This window comes from Formica exsecta, unplaced genomic scaffold, assembly GCF_003651465.1.
Source record: "Formica exsecta isolate Colony F162 unplaced genomic scaffold, ASM365146v1 scaffold120, whole genome shotgun sequence".
Lineage (NCBI taxonomy): Eukaryota > Metazoa > Arthropoda > Insecta > Hymenoptera > Formicidae > Formica > Formica exsecta.
In genome coordinates, this window is record NW_021848537.1 from 4,322,474 (window position 1) to 4,339,534 (window position 17,061).

Below are 17,061 nucleotides of genomic sequence, written 5' to 3' on the forward strand. Positions count from 1 at the left end.
ATAAATTAAAAGCTCAAATTGAACTAAATTGAAACTACATTAATATAAAAATAAACTAAATTAATAACTTGAATTGATATTTGAAAAGTGTTGCGGAAAAGTTCCCATTAAAATGGAACATCGATCCGGTATATATAATATTTATAATTATTTCAATATTTTGTACTTGTGCATTTTGAAATGAGGATTTTTCTTTCCGAATAATTTTCTTGTCAATTATTAATTATTAATTATTAATTATTTTACCATCTCTAATTTCCGTTACTTCTTATTCTAGCTGATTCTAGTCACAATATGTTACTGAGAGGACGCTAGTGTACAGCGATCTTTTTCCAGTCATGCCATCTATTGCAAATTGAAATTTAACCAATCAGGACAAAAGAAACTAAAATTTCTTTGTCCTGATTGGTCAAATCAATCTTCAATGCGAGTTTCTCATCAGTGTTTATGAAGTTTATGATTGATACCGAATTCGCCACGCATGCGCGAAAAACCCGGCTGAAATTACATTACTCCCGGGAGTCCATTACAATTTACAATTACATCGTTCATCGTATTGCATCGTTACAAGGTTTGTTTTTTCAGATGAACTTTTTGCATTTCTTGTTTTTTCTTTCTTTTTTTGAACTTCTAAATATATGTCTATTTCATTTTATTCCAGTTTAGCTAAAAAGAACAAACCTATAGTCAACTGTGGTACTGCATCCAAGTGCATGTAGTAGTAGACGAAGTGCTCCAATCCAACGAAGATAAAAAAGAGAGAACATCTGTAAAACAATGGCAGAAGAAAAGAATGGCAGGTAAGGAATACTCATCGATGTTTATCAAGTGTTATATATATTCTACAATATAATCATGCATCTGTTATTATACATAATGTACCGATAAGTTGAGGTTATGTTTTCATTATTTTGATTTAATTGTTGACAAACAATTCAAGAACATAAAAATTCGAGAAATAAAAATTTTTTAATTCAAGAATTCGAAAAAGAAAGATTTGTGTGTAAAAATAAAAGTCTATTTTAAATATTGCCAATTCGACAAACTAAAAATCTAAGAATGCAAGAATATTAATAATTGATAGAAAATGAATATATTTAAAAAAAAACAACTGGAAAGTGAAATGTAAATAATAAAAATTAGATCTTAGAATTCAGATGAGGGGATTTAAAAAAATGTAAAGAATTTTAAATAAATGTATGTCTTTTAAAACTGAAGGAATAAAGTAATTATGAATAAAATAATTATATATAAATAATTCTGTAGAAAATTATTGTTATCGTAAATTATTATTTTAATTACACACACAATAAAATAATAATTAAAGATATATAATTTAGTCCAAGTGATAAGCTTGAGCCAATAGAAGCTGCTGAAGAAAAGATAAAACAAAAGTTCGATGATAAGAGCAAACACAAATCTAAGCAGGATGAACCAGCAGAAAGACTCGGTGGACAAAGCAATAACAATGAAAATGGAAATTGTTACTGGTAATTACTTGTAAATCTTATTAATGTTATATTTTTTTTTTTTTTTTTTTTTTAAATTGGATTTTATTGTGCCTTGGAACTGAAACGAAGAAATTTTGCGTTCATGATTTCAATCAATAGAGATATTTTACATCATAAAACTTTAGCTCGTCGCCTAAATAGTGAATATCGATACCTCGTGATAACAACGTTATCGTTGCCCGGATACCAACTGTATAGACTGATAACCGCAGTTTCTAAGGTAACCGGGTTAATAAATCGATAAGGCGCTAGAAGGGAGGAAAGAAATTCATTCTTCATTTAATCATGGAAGGGTACCATCGGAATGCGAAGAGAGAAACCAAAATTACGCAGGTATTATACGATATTAGATGCAACGAGAATAACTCGAACCCCGAGAAAAACGGATATTAGACGAAATGCGATGCGATGAAAATGAGAATAGAAGAATTCAAGAGAAACTAATTGCGAAGGTGGTTTCCGCGAGCGAGGGAGAATGAAAAAGTCTCGACAAAGTCATTAAGCGGCAATTGCACAATCTAGGAGCTGAGAGACCAGGCGCCGACCTGTAGAATCTTGTTTTCTAGGACAATTGCCATTCCCGCGCGTTTAGCCACAATCGTACATTTATCGAGGCAAGATCAAGAACGGCTACCCGGTATCGATAACATTCCAACGACAATGATAGTTTGCGTCGAGCGATGGTGATAACCGCGGATACGCATATGGTGTTTCGGAATCATTGCTCTTTTTATCTAAAATATCCTTTATCAGTTTGAAAGTGACGTAATCTTAATAAAAATTATTTTTTTTGTAACATGGTGATTTACTGTGGAACATTTTGCAGCAACAAGGAAAGAAAATTAAATATTGCAGAGCTACTTTGTGCTAGTTGTTCTCGTTGGTTTCATGAATCCTGTATTGGATATCAATTGGGCAAACTTGTGCCTTTTATGATGAATTATATATTTATGTGCAAGAACTGTTCACCGACTGGCTTAGAAAGCTTCAAGAAAAACCAGGCACGTGAGTGTTGAAAATTAATCATAGCATTAATGTATATAAAGATATTTCATTAATTGCTTAATTAATTAATCATACTGCTTCCATTTCTTCCAGCATTTCCACAGATGTGCATAACAGCAATCGCAAACTTGCTGCAGATATGTCAAAAGGAGAATGAGCAGAGGACTCTCTTTCATAAGGACAAAGATATCATACCATTTATTGATTGTCATTGGGAGAGCATGACTACAATGCCTCGCAGAGTCACCCAATCCTGGCATGCTACGGTATTTAATAAGCCTTTTTTGGTGCTGCAATTGTATTAGATTAGAACTTATGAGTAATATAAATATAATATAAATTTATATAATCTTTCATTTTTGATTCTATAATAACTATCTTATTTTGATAAACATTCGATTTTCTAGATCCACAGAGCATTGCTTAAAGACGTCGGAACATTATTTACGATGGACGAGAGTACGTCCGAAGGTCAGCTCTTTGGTCTGGCAAGCCCTGAACTCACATCAATTAAACCGAATTATGAAGCTATGATTAAGAATGGTCATTTGCGAGCGACAGAAATGGGCCTACAACATGTTGGTGTGTACCTAGCACTTTCTTCCTTATTCATTTTATATTAATTTAACTGTAACAAAGTTTTAATTTAAACTTAATTAATAATGTACTTTTTTAATAACACAAACTAAAAATTTATGGAAAAAGCTAGCACTTATCAAAATTTTTGCTAAAAACTGATGGAATATCTCTTCTCAAATTCAAGATAAAAGAATGTATGTAGAAAGTTTTAGAATTGTCTCATGTTTTAATTTATGAATATTTATATAGATTCTATTTCTTCTATGTTCTTTATGTAGTTATTTTTATATTTATATTATATTTTTATATTCTCTTTTTCTTATTTTTACACACACATACCTCAAATCTATGGACAAACGAATGCAGACAATGCATATAAATCAAATATTCATTCAAGATATATCAAAGCCTATCCTAGATTTTTCAAAACAATCAAATATACTAATTTGTTAAATTTTTATTTAAATTCTCGTTGTTTCCAAATCTTTCAGAGATAGTATTCCTCAAAGCAAGTTTTGATCAGATATATATAGATCTGTTATTCTTTATCTTATCACAGATGCAATCGTGCGCGCGCTATCGTCAATTCGCTATCAGAAAACTACTCAAGTTTAAATCATGACAGAGAAATTGAATAGATCTCTAATGAACTTTGCCCTAAGAGACTTAATTATAAAGCTGCAATGTTGTATTTGATATCATTATTCATATCATTTACATATCATTATCTACATATATATAAGGAATTTAGCATTGTAGCAATTAATCAGTCCGTTTAGAAAAAAAAATCAATTATCGATTAATTACTTACTTGTTTGCTTTATTGGATTTGAATGTATTGAAAAGAAGAAACGTGATTAAAGTTGAGAAGAGAGAATTAAGGACGATATTATATGTTGATATCAAAAGTGAAGTGATATTTTATTAAAATGGAATGTTTAGTGCCACTTAGTGGAGGATTGCGCGGTCGTAATGCTAAGCGGAAGTTCCCTGGCGAGGCCGCGGGTGCGGGTTCTGGAAAAAAGGGCAGAGGCTCTGACATGACTACTCCCAAACTGCCCGCTCATGGTTATCCACTCGAACACCCCTTTAATAAGGATGGCTATAGATATATCTTGGCAGAACCAGATCCTCATGCACCTTTCCGACAGGTAAGATGTACTTTATTTTTCTACTGACTAAGATACAAACAGTTCTTCTAATAATCTTTATGTAAGTTATGTGTACAAAGAGGAAATTATGATACAATTAAAGAAATAATAGAAAAGATAGAGATTAATATTTTTCGTCAGACAAAGTTTTTGAAAACTGATAAAGAAAAGTTGTAGGAAATATTTTAATATATCTTTGATATATCTTTACTTTCTTTTGATACATATTTACTTTCTGCTTTTTCTTATGTTAGAAATATGGACGTAATAAAGAATCAGAAGCTTTAACTTCTTTGGCTGTAATATGTATATACACATATGTATGTGTATGTGTGTCTAGCAAAAATTGAAAGTTCTATATAAGCAGTTTTTATATACTACTACAATTAAAGAATTAAAATTCTACTTAGATTATAATAATGTCTGTAAGCAATACTAAATTTTCCAAATATCTTAATTTATATTCAGGAATTTGACGAGAGTAGCGACTGGGCTGGTAAACCTATACCCGGATGGCTATACCGCGCTCTCAGCCCGAGTACTGTGTTGCTTGCATTACATGATCGCGCGCCACAACTCAAAGTCGCTGAAGATAGATTGGCAGTCACTGGGGAAAAAGGATATTGCATGATAAGAGCCACACACAGTGAGAATGCTATCAATTTATGAAGATACACGATAGCGTTGTGTCGAGTATATCTAATACAATCTTAGATACAATCTTACAAGGGAACAATTTTATAACATTTTTTATGATAGTCTTTCTTGAAAATAATTAATTATATATATTTTTAAATATAAATTTATACATCTCAAAGAGAGAAGGAGATTGAAATACTTGGATTTTCTGCATCTATATTGTTCAGATATAGCATCGTTCTCATGGTAGTTTTTTTTTTTTCATAAAATGCTTGTTTTTTGCTAACAATAAAATTTATTTCCAACCTTTTATTCTTCATTATACCATTTTTTGCATTTTGGTCTCATTCTATTTGTCTCTCCATTTCAAATATTTGTAAGATGTTTACTTTTGATTTGCGATAGCCTGTATAAATATTTTAATTATATTTACCAATCTCTTATAGGCGTAAGCAGAGGCACTTGGTATTGGGAAGCCACGATCGAGGAAATGCCGGAAGGATCCGCGACAAGACTTGGATGGGGACAAGAATACGCGAATTTGCAAGCTCCACTTGGCTATGATAAGTTCGGTTACTCATGGAGATCAAGGTATTATATATACTTATGATTGCTATATAGCATATTTAAAAAATTTTACTAAAAGATATGCTTTTCTTTTAATCATAATTCCATCTTTTTAAAATTTCAATAATTTTTCATGATACAATATTTGATAGGAAGGGCACGCGATTTCACGAAAGCCGCGGCAAACATTATAACAACGGTTACAGCGAGGGTGACACATTGGGTTTCCTCATAGTTCTTCCAAACACATATGATGCATCGCACATTCCAAATACTTATAAAGACAGAGTGAGCATATCATGTCAATAGAAAAAAATTAAAGTAGATTGAAATTGCTTGAATATTTCCAAAATATTAAACTGTTATGATATTTTCTCTCTCTCTTTTTATTAAAATTTTCTACAAATAATTTATAAATATAATTTTTTTATAGAAATACCTACAAATTGTTTACTTTTTATATTTTCTGATTTTTAAATTAGCCCTTAGTGAAATTCAAGAGTCACTTATATTACGAGGAGAAAGACCAAGTGCAGGAAGCTTTGAAGGCTCTGCGGCCTTTGGAAAGTAGCAAGATCATATACTACAAAAACGGAGTCAATCAAGGTGATGCTTTTGTGGATCTCAACAAAGGCGCCTATTATCCTGGAATTTCGATCTATAAAAGCGCAACGGTATCCGTGAATTTCGGTCCGAATTTCAAATGTCCTCCAACTAACATTACATTCAGAGGCGTAAGTATATTCACACCTTTTATATCCAATTTTATGATTGATGATATAAGTGAAAAAATCATTCAACTCACGATTGCAAACACTTTCCTGATAAAATAAAAACTGTATGGTATACATAATCTTAATATTTATGTAATTGTCTTTTACTAATTATTATTATTATTATTTATTTATTTATTTTTTTTTTTTCTAGTTATAAACCGTAATTTGGACATACTAAACAACAAAAGTTAATTACATTATGTTACACGTTAATGATGCTATTTACAATTATAAAAATCTCAGCTTTAAGACAGTCAATCTTTTTTTAAATACATAGACATTTAGATGTTACCTAGATTACATAATATCTAGCTAAAATTTGCAAACATTTCAAAGAAATTAATTTTTTACTGGACAACTATTTTATGAAAATGATAAATCTCATGGGAATAAATTTTATATCTACATTATTAATAACTTTTATGTGTTTACCTTATTCTAAATAATCTCATAATTACTCTCTGGTCTCATCTAATATTAAATTTCATGAAAATGTAGAAGTTTTTCAGTGATTCTGGATAATATTAATTGAAGATAATGTTAATTCTTGTGCTGATATTTACAATACTATCTCATTATCATAGATGCACGAGAAGGCAGAGGAGGCGATAGCAGAGCAATCAATGGCAGACATGCTTTATCTAACCGAAAACGAAGGCAAACTAAGGCTGGATACATTTGCATTGTGACATTAGTGTATCTTTTTATTTTTGTCATTTTTTTGTATTATATTATAGATCTAGTATGCTTGATGTATATGTAGGACTTGGTGCAACAATACGTGATTTAGACAGAAAAAATAAATCTTTAATTTTTTTTAGTTGTGCTTATGCACACACACACATACACACACATATACACAATTCCCACATACTTATTAAACATTTTCAATTTTTAGTATATGAAATAAGCTTGGAGAAAAAGATAAAGAAAAGACTAAATATCATCAATGATATGTAATTCCTTCCATGAATATGAAATTTATGCCACATAATTTATCATATTGTTGATCCTACAATTAAAGGAGTGATTGTAGCAATATTATCTTTAAAAAGATATAAATAATATTTTTTGAGAAAATGAAGTTAAAAATATGGAGTTTCATGTACCGAACTGTTTTTAAAACTTTTTATTCTATATTTTAATTTTATAAATTAAAAAAACATTTTTAATTTTAGTTCAGTATTTGATTTTATTTAATATATAGGAGATATTTTATATACAGAACGTGTGTGTTTGTGAGATCTCATATAATTAAAAAAAAAAATTTTATTTATGTAAATATTATTTATGTAAAAATTGCAGTAAAATGTGTTTATTACTTATATTACATATACTGCATAATTTATTTTATAGCTTAAATTATTATCCTTAATTAATCGTTAAATTATTAAATAACGTTATTTTCCAAAACCACCTCTGCAAGCAGGACTCGCAGTCACTGTTTTATTGCTTGCTTCCCATTGTTCTGGTGTTTTTGCCTTAAACACATTAATATAAAAATTTTATCTGATCTAGTTGTTGAACATGAAAAAATGGAGCATAATTTATTTTTCAGGCTATTAAGAGAATTAATTAATAATTAATTGCTATCACTTACAACTATTGATAAAGCATGTACGCCTCCTTGCAGTTCCACTTGCAATAATTCATTTATTACTCGGTGTCTCTAAATTAATAATTCAAGTTTCAGACCTTTTCTATTATTTGGAGTAATATATATTCCTTAATCTTGCAATTAATTAAACTTATAGATGAAAACTAACGTGTTTTCTATTATTACTTTATTTGCTTGACAAATGTTATTATTTTCTTTTCATTCATTTTCATATAAATTCTATGTTATATTTTATATGCTTGATCAAAATAAAAAAAATAAAAAAACCAAACCAATTTTCCAAATTTGATGGATTTAAAATTAAATGTAACAAAATGTTTATAATAAACACAAGAATCTCTAATAATTACCTCGATCAATGGCTGCTTGTTAAATTTTTCTGATACTATTACTACCTTGAAATGCGTCTCGGAATCCTTGGGAACATTATGCATGTAAGATTCATTAATAACATTGCAATACAGGGGTCTCAAGGTAGTTTCCAGTTTTTTCTTAATTGAGTTTTCTATTGGTTTATTCAGTATTGCTTTGTTCATATTTTCCCGATGAAATGTGCTATAATCTATATTGGTGCTTTCTATTTAATTCACATTCATATTTGTATGGGTATAATATGCATTACATAAAACTTTTTTTTTTTATATTGTACAGATTCTCTAAGAAAACACATGCAAATGTATTATGAATTGTATATAGTTATGTACTATAGCAATCATTGTCAAGACACTTATATGTTAGTGTACATACAAGAATGAAAATGATTTAAAACATAAAATACGAATTAAGCCTATCGCTTAGCATTGTGTGATAGGCTTTATAGTATATAATTTACTTAATAAGACTTATATAAGTAAACTTAGCATTAAAAACAATTTCTCTTGATAAATATATTTCTTTGAGTCTTCCATATAAAATGTATATGCTTTTTATATAATCACTTTATATACTTCTAATTAATCATTCTATTGTATGCATAAAAATTAATAAATTTGTAATTAAGATATTTATAACAATGACGAAATAATAATAAACAAAGATGCAACCATTATTGTATAAAACTTTAGACTTTAATTAGTTTGGTCTATATATTATGATTATTTAACTTTATTTACAAAAGTTATGAAAAACGCTTTTAAATGAACTAATACTTACATTTTCTAAATATCAATTTTCTTAAAAACTTTGTTTTATACATTTATTCATAATTATTTTTACTATTTGCAATATGATACTCCTTCTCTATCTCTTTCTCAGAACATTCGCTGATTCTTGATATCTTGATTGATATTATTATAGTATCATAGTCAAAAAAATTGACTTCATCTGATGAGAAATGTTTTTAGTTCAGGTTCAGATGATTGATGTGGAAAAAGAGATAGAAATCCATCCAAGAATATATATGTCTCTTTCTAATAATTCTGACCCCGATTTTTAATGTTCCGTCTATGTATTTTATATGTCTATGATCCAAACAGATTCATAACATTTTCTCTCCAGTCTCCAGTTCGTAATTGTTCGCAATACTGGTTTAATATACCCAATTTTGTAAAATATTTGTAGGAATGAGTAATATCGTAATATCATCTTGATCGCACGTAACTGTCATGTGAATTGAATGAGAGAGAAAGAAAGAGAGAGCTTTTATTCTTTCCATAAAATTCGGGTGACAAAAACGTATTATTATAAATACAATATAGTTTATTTGTGACGATTTACACTGGGTGTGACTTGTCACTTGATTTAACTTGTCAACAAAGAGGAACGCATTTAGGGCTGATATTATTTTTGAGGTTAGGTCTTTAATACTTCACAACGGGGGCCGAACAGTCAGCTATGTCCGTTTCTCAAATGGAAAGTATCCTTTAAATATTTTATTTATACTATAAGGTATTTAATAAATATTTTTTATTTATACTAAAATTCTCGGTTTCTTTTATAAAGCGATTGAAGCAAAACTTGTCAGTACATCTTCAGAGGATATTCACATATCATGACACATCATGACACACCATAGGAATTGTCAGAAATCTAAATTTTATTTTTCTCGAATATATTTTTGTAAAAATTTATAAAAATCGAAAAATATAATTTTTCTCCTAATTATTAAACAAAAGGCTGCAAATTCTCATGATACAAGTACTATTTTCCTTGATAATAAAACGTAGAAAATTTATTCAATTTGAAGTTTGCTGTAAAGGAATTAGAGAGAAACTCGAAAAAATGCGAGAAAGAGGAGAAAATAGAGAAAACAAAAGTCAAGAAAGCAATACAGAAAGGTAATATGGAAGGTGCTCGTATCCATGCGGAGAATGCAATTCGACAGAAAAACCAGGCCTTAAATTATCTCAGGATGAGTGCTAGAGTAGATGCAGTGGCTAGTAGAGTACAGACTGCACTGACGACTCGCAAAGTCACTCAGTCTATGGCTGGTGTTGTTAAGGCCATGGATGCGGCAATGAAATCAATGAACTTGGAAAAAATCTCTGGTCTCATGGATAAGTTTGAGAGTCAATTTGAGGATCTGGATGTACAAAGTTCATATATGGAAAATGCTATGTCGCAAACTACAACTACCAATGTACCTCAAAATGATGTGGATACTTTAATGCAACAAGTTGCAGATGAAGCTGGGTAAGAATATTTATGTATTTTTATTTGTCCATTCAAATTTATTTTATGATTAAAAAGAAGAATTTTTTAATTCTACTCTTTTTAATGTACATGTTACAAGAAAATACTACTGTTGGTCTTAAATAAAAAATTTCTAAATTGCTCAGAAAACTTTAATCGACTTTATTTATAGCCTGGAACTGAACATGGAATTGCCCTCTGGTCAACTGGGCAGTATTGGTACTTCGACAGCGGTGAGCCAAGAACAAGATGAGCTAACACAGAGACTGGCGCGACTCAGAGAGTAATAGCAAAATATTTTACTGTATATATATATGATTAATATATATAATGAAAATGTTTTATAAGTTATATAATATGTTCCCAATATATACATTACAATAATGTGCATTATGATGTTACATATGTGGTAACATGTATATTTTTTACATTACAATATTGGGATAATAAGTCTAAACAAATAAGAAAGTTAAAAGGGAGAGTTCTAAACAACTTATAATATCTTTGTAGTTTACATGTGGCAAGCAATATCAAGCTTTAATATGATACAATGAGATTGTTACAAAGATTACATTGGCTTTTATCTTAAAAGATTTGTGGAGTATTATATTCTTAAATAATTGATCTCTTGCTCTAATTATATTTTTTAAATTTTCCGATTCTTGAAATTTCACTATTATTTTTATAAAAATTAACCTATTCAAAATTAATAAAGTGAATGATTAATTAACTGATTATCTGTCTTTTTTGAAACAAGATTAGAAAGAATTTGTTATATCTTGATTAAAATTTTGCAATAATTTTATTAAATCTTTTGTTACAACATAGTTTAATTATGAAATGTAATTTCATAGAACGTGCTTTTGCTATAAAGATCGATGTGTTGTATATTAATATAAATTCAAGATACAAATATATTTACTAGCCTGAAAATATCATTCCAAAATAATGATTTAGATAATCTTTTGAATCAAAAAATTAAATAGTTAATGCAATCAGACTAACAAAAACTGCAAAATATAATTAAGTATAAAATAATTTACTATTTTATGTTTTATCTTTTGCAATACTAAAAGTGTTATTATTAAGTAAGTATCTTATTGTTTAAATAAGTGTGTACATGCAAATATCTATAATTTCTATCATTAACACAGAGAGCAGAATATAATTTTATTTTTCCTTTTTTTATCAAAATATCGTGATTTTTTTAAGAGAAAAATGATAATAATTTGTAATACAGCTAAAAAATCAGTACATGTAGAAATGTACGCTTGTAAAAATAAATAACTTATAAAAATGCAATGAACATATAAGGCAAACAATAGAAGTTTTTGTTTTTAGTTCACCAAAACATTGAAGTTGTTAATAAAAAAATATTACTAAATATGAGAGTAATATTAAAAACTTCCAATAGTAAAAGGCCATTGTAGTTATATAAAATCAGTACTGCCAAAATATATTAAAATATAAATAACTTGTTACGTTTTTCTTTTCCATTAAACATTTAAAAAAGATACAAATAGTAGCCTTATACAATAAAATTTGTTATTGAATAGAATTATTATGTAATAAAATAAATTCTCTTCTTCAAGATCTATATTTTCAAGATTTTTTTAATAATTTTTATATTGTATGTTTTAAGAATACATAAAATATGAATGATATAAAACAAAAAAAGCTAAAATATAAGCCCCTCAACAAAATATATTGCTAAATTACCTAAGTGCCTCAACAAACAGCTCTATTATAGCATTTTATAATTCGAACGAAATCCCGCCAAAACTGAGCTACCCATTGCACACATAGGACTGTGTTCGAAAACATCACCCGTGTGCAAACGAGCGTCGTTCTATCTTTATTATTTACTAAAAGTTGAACAAAGATAGAACGATGCTCGTGTGTACACCGGTGATGTTTCCGAACGTACCATACGTGACATTACTGTCGTGTAAACGTCATTATTACGTCATCTACATCACGTATGCGCGAAAAAAGGAGCCCGTCCAACAACTGTTTACAACACTGTGATCGGTACTAATAAGTAATATTTAAATTTTTGATCGAGGAAAAAAGAGAAAATGCGAAAATGAACGAGAACTTGCTGAAACGGATAAAAAACCAGCTGAATGCAAAGTTTTATATGATGAACGATGCGTGGCTCCGAGATTGCATCAAATACTTTGTCAAGGACAAAACTCTTCGTGAAGTATGTTTTTTTTTTTTTTTTATAATATTAAATATTTTTAACTCATAAAGTTGGATGTATACAAAGCCTTGTATTGTAAGAAAAATTGAGGAGTTTTTTAAAAATTTAATAATGGACAAAATTTTTTAGTGTATTAGACTACTTAGAACTCTAAATAATAACATTAACAATTATCATTATAGATGACAGACAGGCACATTCTGGAATTTGTTGAAGGCCAATGGCAACTAAGTGATTTGCGGGAAGTCAACAATGAAAATGGTTGTTTGCCGAGGAACTTGATACAACAGGTGCATACTGTATTGACTGGTACCTACATACTTCAGGTGAGTTTGAGGAACATTTTGTTTGGTGTATATATCTGGATCCAAATTTATACATAAAGATCATTCAATCTAATTATAGGTGAACAAGATGTATGATATAGCGAATTCTAAATATAAGCAACTTTGTGAAATTCGTAAAATCAATAGTGAGAACTTGATAGTAGCAGAAGAAGAGAGACAAGCTGAATGGGAACCGAAAGCTAGAAGAATGATACAATTGTGTCTCACTGATGGAGTGCAGGATATTACTGCAATAGAGTACAAACCGCTTAAACAAATGACTGTAAGAATTTTCATTACTACATTACGTTTTTTACAGCAAAAATTTTGAACAAATAACTTTTCATCTAAATTACCGAATTAAGAAGTAATAATAATTGTATACAAATGTTTTTGCAGAATATGTTGCTTCCTGGATACAAAGTGATGATAACTGGTCCAGTCAGTTGTAGACGCGGAGTTATTCTCTTGGAAGATGGAAAATACAAGGAAATTGGAGGGGAAGTGGAATCTCTATTGCAGTCCAATGCGTTGGAGAATGTCTTGGCTAGAGCTCTGTAAGTCTCTGTTGACTATTTTTGAATTTAAGCTCTTGTGTCCTCACTGCAGCCATATTAATTATAACCAAAAGTGAGAAATCATGAGTTTTTTTCTTGCAAAATACATTGAAACAAATAAGTTTTTTGAATGCGATCATTCGTGTTTGATAATATGGATTAGTGAAATACATTGAAAACTCTTTTGATTCATGAATTAATAAATAGATGTAAATTTTGGTCAATTGTTGTAAGATCCATTTTTGCTGAAAATATAGGACACATGCAGCTGATTAGTAATGTGTTAAGAGCAAACACTTGCATGCAATTTTTAAACGGATTATTTTAGTTGATCGATTGATTTACATCTATCAAACAGCCGATTATGAACAAAACAAACATTTATACACACATGAAATTAAACAGTGGATCAATTCCTTTATATTCAACTTGCAGCAAATCATTACTTAATCAACCAATTAAAAAATTATATGCGAGTACCAGCTCTCTAAATTATTTTTAATTTTCTAATTCCAGTTTCTTGATTTTATATCTATTGTATTTTTCAGTGGAGAACCAGAAAATCCTGACCCGTATAATGACAATGGGCTACTTAGAACTGTGAATCAGAATGTTCAAAATGACAATCTTAATAGCAATGACACTTTATTATTTGATGATGACTTTGAGGAGATAGTCGATTTGGAAGCAGTAACAGCGATTGAACGGCAAAATCAGGAAGCTGAAACTATTCAAAATTGTATCGGAAGTAATGAAAACCAAACCAGAGAAATTAATGAAATTACGGAAGACTTTTTAGAAGACATAGATTTTGATCCCTTAGAGAATTGGTTAGTATTAAAGTTAAAAAAATTTAGATATTAACTTTTTAATTGAAATTTTATTCAAATAATCGCCATCGTTTTAATCATATAAGAATATTTATTATTATTACTTTATTGCCTGTGTTAGTGTTCTCCAGTTTTATTATACCGAGCGGTTATTTTAGGCCCAATGATTCCCCCATGAGACCTGTACATCCTACATCGCGAGTGGAAATTGAAAAATTTGGTGAGAAGGATGATATAATGATAGTCGAAGAAACATCAATCTCAGCACACGATTCTCGCAACAAGCAGCCGCCTTCTACAAGTTCCTTTAGGAATGAATATGCTTCAGAATTTCTCGACAATGATTTCGATTTCGATGATTGCGAGATCATGGTTCGCACAGAAAAATCACGAAGGTTCTCTATCTTCATATCTTTTCTTTTATATCATTTCTAATTTATTTTCACATTTATTTATTTCAAATTATTTCAGTCAACAAGATGAAAACCTGTCAAAAAATGAAACCAAAGCATATTCCTCGCCATTAATGCCTAAATCGAAATTGACAAATCATAATACATTAAAGAAAGTTAAAACGAATATTTCTATTGCAGGCCTGACAAAACAAAACGAAAAATCTGTGGTATATATTTGCGAAAATATATGTATATATTATCTTTTACGTGCATACATGCGCGTGTATATGTATGCATTGTGTGTGTACAGGATATTAAAGGATTCTAGACTGTAAAATTGATAGTATTCATTAAGATAAATAAAAAGTATTTAGTAAATATAGGTTAAAATGAGAGTTAAAAGCGGTTTTAATAAAGCAAGTGATTTATCTGCTTGTATTTATCACTGATGTAAAAATGAGGGATTATCTTATATTTTCATTCTGACATTTATAAAAGATTCTATGTGTTTTCCATCTATTTCACACATACTTCAGATGTTTCTATCACAGAATTGCAAATTCTTTAAGAAATTACATATGTTTTGGATTTACTGATGTAAATCTTATATATCGTTAAAGAACAGCGTGTAATTTCCTCTTGTTAATGAGTACTATCTAATCTAAATAATATTCTTTTAACATTCTGTACACATAATCTTTTTATATTAAAACTGCCGTTTTCTTTTTTGCTTAATTCCATATTTTTGCCAAAGGCGAGCGTTCCCAGCACAGCCCAGCCAACTAAGAACACAGAAACAATCAATGTCCTAAGCGACATATTATCCGAGCCTATCATAGGAAGAGTACGAAAAATAGTGAGAGCTAAAGTCAAGAATCATTCGGCGTTAAAAAAACAGGGTAAATACTGGGCAGTAACTGCACTGATTGCGGATCACACTTCTAGTATAGAAGTCTGCTTCGATTCTGAAGTAAGCGATATAAAAAAAAAGATTCCTTCAAAGACTTCCAATTTCTTGCTACAACCATGTTGAATTATGATATAAAAATTGAAAAGACACGCACGAAAGTCTTTTGTTTCGCTGTTTAAAAAATTACATATTCAATATGTATTTACATTGTCAACGAAAATTAATATTATAACAATTAAGATTTTTAATTACTTATTAATCCACATATCTTGAAAAAAGAATCTTCGGTATATTTTATTAATATAAACTATCAAATGTAATAATACTTATATAAATAACATACAAAAAAATAAATTTGTCAATATATAGCATAAGGAAAATTTATATGATTTCTTCTGACATAATTTAATATGGTTACAGAGGAGAACTAGATATTAGAGAGTCGGTGATATCTTCATAAACGCGGATTATATCTTGTATCCTTTTTTTAGATCCTGGAGAAATATATCGGATTCTCTGTGCAGGAATTTTCGCAAAAGAAAAAGCTTGCTAAATTAGATTCTCAAGTGAATAACGAATTAAGACTGGTAAGTTGAATTTTTAGACGATATTGAGAATGGCATTTCTTTAAAGTCCACTTTTTACAGAATTTGCGCAAGGCGCAACGTCAAATTGAAAATCTGAATGCATTATTAGAACTGGAATTGGCTCAGGATAAAGTTCCCAAAATTGTTAATATTATGTAGTTACTTTGCAACAAATGGAAAACCTTATGAAAATGTCAGAATAATTAAGTGAAATGTATGAATTGCCAGAGAAGTTTGATAGGCAAACTTATAACATTGCAAACTTTAAAAAGATTCGCTATTTTGTGTAAGTACAGAATAGTACAAAAACTATATTTTTAAGTTACTGTAACAAAAGTATTGTATATATTTTAAGAATTTAAAGATATAGAATCTTTTTTTACAATTTATAATAAATGCCATTCTTAATAAACAAAACCAATTGGCAAAGCATATATGAACCCTTTCTCCTATTACAAATTCAAACATTTTCTAAACATAAATTTAACTTTCAACTTGAAAATGTATCGAAATTATGTTCTCTCTATTATTGCTTTATTTAACTTCAAGATTTGATAAAAATGTTCTAGCAGAAAACGATATATCAGCAAGAAAATCATTGATCTCAGACGTGTTTATGATACCCATTGCCAAACCACGTGAAGTGAAATTGTTAAATAGATAAATTTATCATAACAAAACACAAAGAGATTATATAGTTCAATTTCGAATTTCGTAAAATTCATTTTATTTAACATCCGGGAAAGTCTGTGTGTGTATGTAGTTGTAGATTA

General features: G+C 29.2%; 4 protein-coding genes across 5 annotated transcripts; 3 read left to right on the plus strand and 1 right to left on the minus strand.

The window, feature by feature from the left end:
* Window positions 1-487: 487 nt before the first annotated feature.
* On the plus strand, window positions 488-7,048 carry LOC115242199 (set1/Ash2 histone methyltransferase complex subunit ASH2). The gene is made up of 12 exons (XM_029818307.1): window positions 488-571; window positions 662-800; window positions 1,341-1,490; window positions 2,338-2,516; window positions 2,610-2,782; window positions 2,924-3,098; window positions 4,038-4,246; window positions 4,715-4,892; window positions 5,332-5,476; window positions 5,605-5,740; window positions 5,935-6,186; window positions 6,813-7,048. The coding sequence occupies exons 2-12, from the start codon at window positions 778-780 to the stop codon at window positions 6,915-6,917; spliced, it is 1,725 nt and encodes a 574-aa protein (XP_029674167.1). The 5' UTR covers window positions 488-571; window positions 662-777; the 3' UTR covers window positions 6,918-7,048.
* Window positions 7,049-7,400: 352 nt separating this feature from the next.
* On the minus strand, window positions 7,401-9,183 carry LOC115242214 (bolA-like protein DDB_G0274169). The gene is made up of 4 exons (XM_029818326.1): window positions 8,999-9,183; window positions 8,197-8,408; window positions 7,829-7,897; window positions 7,401-7,709 (listed from the first exon to the last, which is right to left on the minus strand). Exons 1-4 carry the CDS (start codon window positions 9,039-9,041, stop codon window positions 7,629-7,631), a joined length of 405 nt encoding a protein of 134 aa, XP_029674186.1. The 5' UTR covers window positions 9,042-9,183; the 3' UTR covers window positions 7,401-7,628.
* A 127-nt stretch (window positions 9,184-9,310) lies between these two features.
* LOC115242207 (charged multivesicular body protein 1b) lies at window positions 9,311-11,842 on the plus strand. The gene is made up of 3 exons (XM_029818317.1): window positions 9,311-9,701; window positions 10,012-10,477; window positions 10,650-11,842. The coding sequence occupies exons 1-3, from the start codon at window positions 9,680-9,682 to the stop codon at window positions 10,762-10,764; spliced, it is 603 nt and encodes a 200-aa protein (XP_029674177.1). The 5' UTR covers window positions 9,311-9,679; the 3' UTR covers window positions 10,765-11,842.
* Window positions 11,843-12,208: 366 nt separating this feature from the next.
* On the plus strand, window positions 12,209-16,705 carry LOC115243207 (recQ-mediated genome instability protein 1-like). Of its 2 annotated transcripts, none has more exons than XM_029820004.1 (10): window positions 12,209-12,683; window positions 12,866-13,009; window positions 13,089-13,292; window positions 13,409-13,566; window positions 14,115-14,396; window positions 14,555-14,791; window positions 14,868-15,018; window positions 15,546-15,761; window positions 16,193-16,288; window positions 16,349-16,705. In XM_029820004.1, exons 1-10 carry the CDS (start codon window positions 12,564-12,566, stop codon window positions 16,445-16,447), a joined length of 1,707 nt encoding a protein of 568 aa, XP_029675864.1. In that variant the 5' UTR covers window positions 12,209-12,563; the 3' UTR covers window positions 16,448-16,705. The 2 variants fall into 2 exon arrangements, with proteins under 2 accessions (XP_029675864.1, XP_029675870.1); XM_029820010.1 differs by lacking the exon at window positions 12,209-12,683 and adding an exon at window positions 12,705-12,758.
* Window positions 16,706-17,061: the final 356 nt, after the last annotated feature.

Coding starts and splice junctions, on each gene's coding strand:
- LOC115242199 (XM_029818307.1), top strand. CDS start 778: ATGGCAGAAGAAAAGAATGGCAG. Junction 2,517..2,609: donor CTTCAAGAAAAACCAGGCAC/GTGAGTGTTGAA, acceptor CATTTCTTCCAG/CATTTCCACAGATGTGCATA. Junction 5,741..5,934: donor CAAATACTTATAAAGACAGA/GTGAGCATATCA, acceptor TTTTTAAATTAG/CCCTTAGTGAAATTCAAGAG.
- LOC115242214 (XM_029818326.1), bottom strand. CDS start 9,041: ATGTATAAAACAAAGTTTTTAAGAAAATTGATATTTAGAAAAT. Junction 8,409..8,998: donor AAAATTGATATTTAGAAAAT/GTAAGTATTAGT, acceptor GCACCAATATAG/ATTATAGCACATTTCATCGG. Junction 7,898..8,196: donor ACAAGCAGCCATTGATCGAG/GTAATTATTAGA, acceptor TTATTAATTTAG/AGACACCGAGTAATAAATGA.
- LOC115242207 (XM_029818317.1), top strand. CDS start 9,680: ATGTCCGTTTCTCAAATGGAAA. Junction 9,702..10,011: donor GTCCGTTTCTCAAATGGAAA/GTATCCTTTAAA, acceptor AATAAAACGTAG/AAAATTTATTCAATTTGAAG. Junction 10,478..10,649: donor CAAGTTGCAGATGAAGCTGG/GTAAGAATATTT, acceptor CTTTATTTATAG/CCTGGAACTGAACATGGAAT.
- LOC115243207 (XM_029820004.1), top strand. CDS start 12,564: ATGAACGAGAACTTGCTGAAACGGATAAAAAACCAGCTGAATGCAAAG. Junction 14,397..14,554: donor TTTGATCCCTTAGAGAATTG/GTTAGTATTAAA, acceptor CGGTTATTTTAG/GCCCAATGATTCCCCCATGA. Junction 16,289..16,348: donor TGAATAACGAATTAAGACTG/GTAAGTTGAATT, acceptor CACTTTTTACAG/AATTTGCGCAAGGCGCAACG.